Source organism: Phragmites australis, chromosome 17 (genome assembly GCF_958298935.1).
Source record: "Phragmites australis chromosome 17, lpPhrAust1.1, whole genome shotgun sequence".
In the NCBI taxonomy this organism is placed as follows: domain Eukaryota; kingdom Viridiplantae; phylum Streptophyta; class Magnoliopsida; order Poales; family Poaceae; genus Phragmites; species Phragmites australis.
Genome location: NC_084937.1, coordinates 20158387 through 20165442, shown reverse-complemented (window position 1 = coordinate 20165442; position 7056 = coordinate 20158387). Strand labels below are relative to the sequence as shown.

Here is a 7056-nt window from a genome sequence, read left to right as displayed (position 1 = left end):
AAGAATTGGTTCCAACAGAGAAGCACAAGCTTTTCTCTCTGGAGGGCTACAGTGATGCAAAATCACTGGGAAGTAATACCTCAAAGAAAGCAAGCGAGCGTCATAGGCCCCAAAGCGCTGAGAAAGCCTGTTCTCAGCCTGCTTACCCTCTGAGAATACTGAAGAAAGGCTTGGTTGCATCAGAGAAGAATGAGCTTTTCCCTGTAATGGTTGCAGCAATGAAAAATTACTGGACAGAAGCTCCTCAAAGAAGGCACGTAAGCAACACGAGCCTGATGATATTCAGAAAACAACTGTTCTGCCAGCTGCCCCTGGAAGTATACCGAAGGAATATTGCATCGGAGAAGCAAAAGAGAAAATGCAAAAGGAAGCCTGCCAGGGAAAAGGAGTATGCTGTGATGAGTCTGTGGCTGAATTACTATGAATCAGACACATCAAGTGGATCAACCGAGCCCCTTGTAAACAAAAGAACAGAACGAAGAAAAAGAGAATTCAGACTTATTCACGATCAAAGAAGAAGATCAACTCTGCGCCCTTGGACGACTCTAGGATAAATGCCTCGGCCACTAGCCACAAAACTGAGACAGAGCCTTGTAAAGATGAATCGGCGCAACAGTCCCGGTCACCATCTCCTTGCTCGGCCATTGTTGTTGTCACTACTGCTAACCAGGTGGTGCCTCAAGCCACTAGAGATCAGTCCAGGCCATGAGCTCCATGCTTGGATACTGCTCCACTTCAACTAGCAGATCCACCCGGCTTGGTCCCTCCAGATCAAAGCACTGGCCTTGACATAATAGATATTTCAGACGATGACTGACCTTACTGCTTTTCTATGACGATATAGTTTGATTGTTTTTGGATGGTTGCTGCGTTGCTGGGCTCATTGGTAGTGATCCTGCAACAGGCAATATGTTGTACGCATGAGCAACCAGGTCACTGGATGTTGACAGTAGGTCATAGTATTTTGGAAGTGACATAGGTCCGGTTGGTTCTTACTGTAGAGAAGTAGTAGCTTATAGAATCTAGGGTTACAATTCACCATTTGAATCACTCCAGCAGAACTTTTTAAGAGAGAGCATTTATCTGTGACGTTGAACTGTCTTGTGAGCATGATGCCAGACTACTAGTGCTACAGCTTGAATGCCTTTGCCTGAATTCTTCTGTTAATATTTCAACCAGCGTATGAATTGATTCTACGAGGTGCTGGTACAAAGCCTGAATGTACGGACGTGTATGGCAGATTTTGTAACGAGACACTAAGGGCACGTTTGGTTCTATGCTCACCTCGCGTTGTCGTTGTCGAGCGAGGCTAGCCTTACTTTTGACGGAGAGCTAATTTGGTTTGCTCGGGCTGTCAAAGAAAATGCTAGCTGGAAAGCACGAGCACCAAGACTGCTAGCAAACGAATCAAATTTCTGATTACTTGCCCAGCCAGGCAAAGCAAGCGGCAATAAGGGATCCAAACACGCCCTAACTGATTTTAGTTTTTTGCTGCTGGAATGGAACTCAAATGTCATGCATGCTGGAGTTATATGTGAATTGAGTTCAGCTCCTTAAGGCATGTTGGATCTTACTCTCATGCATCGTTGTTTGTTCTCACACTTGATATATCGAGAGTCTGCGAATGGTTTTCTTCCTAGGAGAAAGGAGAACCCATGACACTGCGGTTAAACAGTAATAAGCATGGGTACAAAACGAAACCATGGTGTCCGTAAAACTATCAAAAGCAGATCCAGTAAAACTGACTCATGACCTTTATATCCCGTTATAAAAGTCTGTCTGTAATGGTAATCTAGAGTTATGTACTAAAGAGCAACGCCAAACAAAAAGAATTCAAGACAAGCGATAAATAATGGACGAGACAAATCCCAAAAAAAGTTTTCCTAAGCCTGCCCTACAGCCTTCGCATGATGCAGAGCTTGACAAGTGTTCTGCCTTCTTATAGTGGCCCTCCGCCCAGTGGCCCGTCGTCGTCATTGAACTCATTCATGTGGTCCAAGAGGTAGTTCGCGGCCAGCTGCTCATTCTTGTTGCAAGCAAAGAACACTTCCAGGACAATTGCCCGGTCAAATCCCATCGCTTCAAGCTGCGTACCAAGAATGCAACTATGTTATCATGTGATGCGATAAACGGGCATGAAAGTCACCACAGCAAGTCTGTGAAAATGCAGATGCAGGCACATGTGCAGCGGTTTCTCAAGATCCGTTGGCTTACACGAAGGATAGCTTCGTTCTCCTCCGGAGTAACCGCTATGGTCTGAGCTGCATCTGCAATCTGGTCTAGCATATCCCTGGTTCAGGAATTACAAGAATATCAAACAACGTGTTCAACATAAGTAAAAGCATGGGCTACACAAGGAAGAAGTGCAAACATTTCATTCTCTTCATCACCCTCAACTGGTTCATTGATCAAGCGCAGGAACTCGGCTTGGTTTTCCTGAATCAGCTGCATAATCTGGGGATTTTGTTTCCCCAGTTCTTGAAGCAATGGCTGCACATAAATGATTAATGGGTCACTGGGCTGTAAAAAAGGGGCGGGTTGTTTTGGAAAAAGAGGCAAGGCAACAAAGCTAGAAAAGAACCTGTAAAATTGTAGGGTTAGCCTGCACCAAAGCAAGCAGGCTTTGGAACTGTGCATTATTACGCAAAACATCAAGATTTCCTGCTCCAGCATTAGCAGAAGCATTTGGAAGGGCCTGCAATTCAAAAAAGGGCAAACATCATAACTAAATTCAACTAGCTGCAAATGTGTATGAGAGAGAGAGAGAGAGAGAGAGAGAGAGAGAGAACCTGAGGAAAGAGGTCCAAAGGACTAGCATTTGGTCCAGTGGAAGGCACTGCAGCTTGGGCTGGTTGTGAAGCCTGGACAGGATTAGCTGGCTGAGAACTCGGAGGTGGTGCAGAAGCCTCCATCTGCTCAGGAATCCCCTAAATAAAAGATGAAAGAATATTAGTGTGCCATAAAACATCTGCAAGCCAAAATTCTGTCATTATGTTGTGGATTAGGAAGCTGCCTAAGCTTCAAAACGAAATGAAATCATCTGAAAGAGATTCGAATCAACAAATGTACAGTTTAAACATCATACAGCCTCACTCATCTAATGTAAGCAAGGCATACCATATTCACTAGCTACAAGTATTTATGAAATTGTGCACACTGAGAGTTCATCAAGGAAGACCTAGAACTTTAGAAGCTAGTAAGGGCGGAGAGAATCATTCTTACAGAATATAAATAATCAATAGCCCGATCAGGGTTGTTGAATGCAGCCCGTAGAGCACGTTGCACAATCTCTCTATCCCATGTCCCACCACCCATTTCGAGAATTGATTGAATTGTTGCCTCTATGTTGCTGCCAGCAACAAGGTTTGAGGCAGCCTGACCATAAGGATCTGCTTCAGTGCTGTTCAAGTGACAAAATCAAAGAGATTATGTGAAAAGCGATTCACAACTTTTAGCAGCTATTCTTAACAGCAAATATTGATACATCGCCAAACAGGAATTAAATTATCTAAGATGGAAAGAAGAAAAGTCAGGAACTCACGGTACAGCAACAGCAGGAGCTGGGGAGGTTGTGGCAGTTGAAGCAGGAGCACTGACAGGTACACTATTTCAGTAAATGTAGCAAGGATAGAGTTAGCTGGCAATGACAATAGTAGTACAAACCAGTCACCAGGCATTACACTACTTTTTTTATTATTGCATTGTTAACTTGACTCAAAGTTAACAAGGGCTCTGAAAAAAGATGAAAGATAACTTGTAATCTTACAGCATGACAACTAGAGTGCCAAGGCATCACTCAACACAACGTAACTTTATTTGGCTACAATCTGAAAACTAATATAGAAGAAAAAGGTCATCTTTTCAAACCATAATTGCATTCGATATGTTGACTTAAGTAGAAAAAAAGAAGACCTGAAGACAACACAATACAAACAATTGAACAGGATCTACACAGTGCACCATAAATCCCAACATAAATCAGATTTTACCCTAAGGTTTAGTTAGAAACTCACGTAGGTGCTGGTGCAGCTGGGGCAGCTGCTGGTTGAGGTGCAGGAGCAGCAGGGACCCTCTGAGCAGGGGGTGCCTGCAAAAGTAACTTAAGTTAAAGCCTAAAACCCCAACAGCAAAAAATTCAGATAATATTCTAGATAAGGACATAGTTCAGCAGACCTCATCTACGTTTTTCCTATTTGATAAACTAAAACTGTTCCATACGTTTTTGGAGTATTAGATGGAAAATGTATATTTGCAAATATATATATAAAAGAGTAATATAGAACAGAGTTTCTGGTATATTATATGGGTAACGGAAATTTGTGTTTTGAAAGAAAATGAAAACAAATCATGACAAGTAACCAGTCTGACACAACCATTCTAACATATCACCTGATTTGCGGATGCATTGGATGTAGCTGGTGCTGCACTAGATGAAGCCTTGTTCTGTGAAAGGTTATAGACTTACAGTTAGAAAATGAGAATGAAAGGAGCTATCTGGTGACAAATAATATAAGCATTCCTAAACCAACTGTAGGCATTCTATATTCATACTAGCCAGCATGTCTTATATAAAAAGCATTTAAAAAAACTACTGGGCAGTTTTCCGTCCATATACACATACACTTCTGATTAGTCAACAATCATAGAAAGTGAACTATGGATTCTTTCAAAGCAACTAACAGCATTCTGACAGTTGGGAGATATAAATATCTAAACAAGAAATTTCTTGTCACCCCATGCATTACTATGTTACATATGATTTCATGTATTAACCAGAGTATCAAAATGGTAGCCTACCTGTCTAAGCATTATAACAAGAAAGTTCTCTTCAACCACTTTGTTTTCCTCCAATGTTGTGTCATCTTTGAGCACCTTCCCCTGGTGTATGAGCACTTGTTGGTCAGCTGGGTAGACATTCCCTTGTGTACTCTCTATGTGTTTTTTCACATCAGCAACCTGTTTGAAGAAATTATGTCAGCTGCAGACTTGCAATGCCACCAGTTTACTGTTTAAACAGAATCGAAAGAACCAGGAAATGTCCTTATAGGACCTAAGATAGCATTATCTTCACCCTAATTCGATAGACAACAAAAAAGCTTCTACATCATGAAGGTTTATTTTATGACAGCTGACTCATGCACATATTTGATAACCCTAATTACTCTCACCATATTACCTACCACACATGCAAAATCCAGTATTACCCAAAGGCTGCATAGAAACAAAACCTCCACAACTGTAAAAACATAGCTCATAGTAGTGAGACCTCTAGCCGTGACTTGATAGTAGCATCTAAGCATTAGCAAACTGCAATCCACAATTGCTAAATAACGCACGAGAACACGGTGATTCATGCTACCGCACGCTTAAGATTATTCATCAAACATACAACTTGTACAAATTTAAAACAGAAACGGATCGACTGCAACTTTTGCACTCCATCTACCACCTAGTAAACAACCAATTGATTAAAGCCTGAAAACTTCGCTGCACCATCTGAACCAAAACTATCACCACAAAAGCACCCAAGCTACCATATCCCCCCTAAGCAAACCCAGTAACAGCTCTCTGCTCTCCACTCGCATTGTAATATAATAGACAACAAAACTAAAGAATGTGAACTAAAAGGCTCGCACATTCCACAGGTTTCTTTTAGGGCCATGGCAGCCAACTCATTCACATAATTGAAAACTTTAATTACTCCAAACACATTACTAAGTAGACGAAATTGCGCACATCCTAAAAGCTGCGTAGAAACAAATCTCTACAGCAGTCGAAACATTGCTCATATTTATGAGACCCTCAGACGTGACTTAAAAGCAGCACCTAAGCATCAGCAAACTGCAATCTGCAATCGCTAACTAATGCACGAGAACATGGAGATTCACGCTACCGCGCGCTTCTTAAGATTTTTCATCGAACATACAACCTGCAGAATTTTAAAACAGCATCAACGGATCGACTGCAACTTTTGCGCTACATCAACCACCTAGCAACCAACCAATCGATTAAAGCCTAAGAGCTTCGCGGCGCCATCTGAACCAAAGCTATCACCCAAAAGCACCCAAGCCACCATACCCTCCCAAGCGAACCCGGCGACAGCTCTCTGCTCTCCACTCGCACCGGTGCCACATCCAACAACCTACAGATTGGGTTCACGCCAACTTCGCTAGCGGCTTCCAATCTCGCCAGCGAACCTAACAAGCAGACCAAATCTAGCGAAACAACGTCCCCTTGCCACGACGAGCCTAAGACGCAACCCCCAATCTCGCGAAGCAACGCGCCAATCTATAGCCACGGAGACAGATCGGGAGGCGAGAACCAGGTACCTTGTCCTCGGGGTCGACTTCGATCTGGAAGCTGGAGCCCTTGAGCGTCTTCACGGAGACCTTCATCTCGCCGCCTCCGTGCTGCGCCGCGCCTCGCCTCGCGGCCGCCGCCTTCGCTCGAGGGTTGGAGGCGGAGGGGAGGAGGCGAGAGCCGAGAGGAACGCGAGTTTCCCTTCCTTCCCTTTCCTTCGAGTTTTCTATTCCAGTCCCTAAGCGGAAGGGCGCTTTTGCGGGCTGGCCCTCTGGGTTTTGCGAATTTATATAGGCGTCGAAGGTGTCCATATCGGTTTGGGTTTCCGATGCTGGAGACGGCGTGGAAAGGTCTGGCCCGGACAAGGACTCACGAGTCACGACCGGGTGCGTGCGCTCGCCGGCGCCTCGTGCACATGTTTCGCGTGCGTGTATGCATGTGGCTGTGCTACAAGTGTTGCTCTCTCACTGCTTATGATGCACCAACACATGCGAGTATTACTTCTACGCTGGGATTTCAAATTTTATTTTATAATTTTTTCACCGAGAAAAAAAGAAATTCACAAAATTTTGCATAAATTTTAATTATTTTTCATCGTCCGCTATATGAGTCTCGATTGTATATCAGTGAAAGAAAGTTTTAAAATTAAATATTTCGTCCTTCTCTAGAATTTGTGAAATTTCATCGAAAATTCGGCAAAAATTTTAACCCCTGTGTGCGCACTAAACTTGTGTCGCAACATAAATTAGAAATGTT

General features: G+C 43.2%; 1 protein-coding gene across 2 annotated transcripts; it reads right to left on the bottom strand.

The window, feature by feature from the left end:
• Positions 1 to 1729: 1729 nt before the first annotated feature.
• Positions 1730 to 6566, bottom strand: LOC133897225 (probable ubiquitin receptor RAD23). 2 transcript variants are annotated; one of them, XM_062337869.1, is made up of 11 exons: positions 6330 to 6566; positions 4798 to 4956; positions 4390 to 4443; positions 4014 to 4087; positions 3542 to 3604; positions 3223 to 3400; positions 2790 to 2927; positions 2582 to 2695; positions 2372 to 2490; positions 2215 to 2290; positions 1730 to 2086 (listed from the first exon to the last, which is right to left on the bottom strand). In XM_062337869.1, exons 1-11 carry the CDS (start codon positions 6393 to 6395, stop codon positions 1940 to 1942), a joined length of 1188 nt encoding a protein of 395 aa, XP_062193853.1. In that variant the 5' UTR covers positions 6396 to 6566; the 3' UTR covers positions 1730 to 1939. The 2 variants fall into 2 exon arrangements, with proteins under 2 accessions (XP_062193853.1, XP_062193854.1); XM_062337870.1 differs by having other exon boundaries at positions 3542 to 3592.
• Positions 6567 to 7056: the final 490 nt, after the last annotated feature.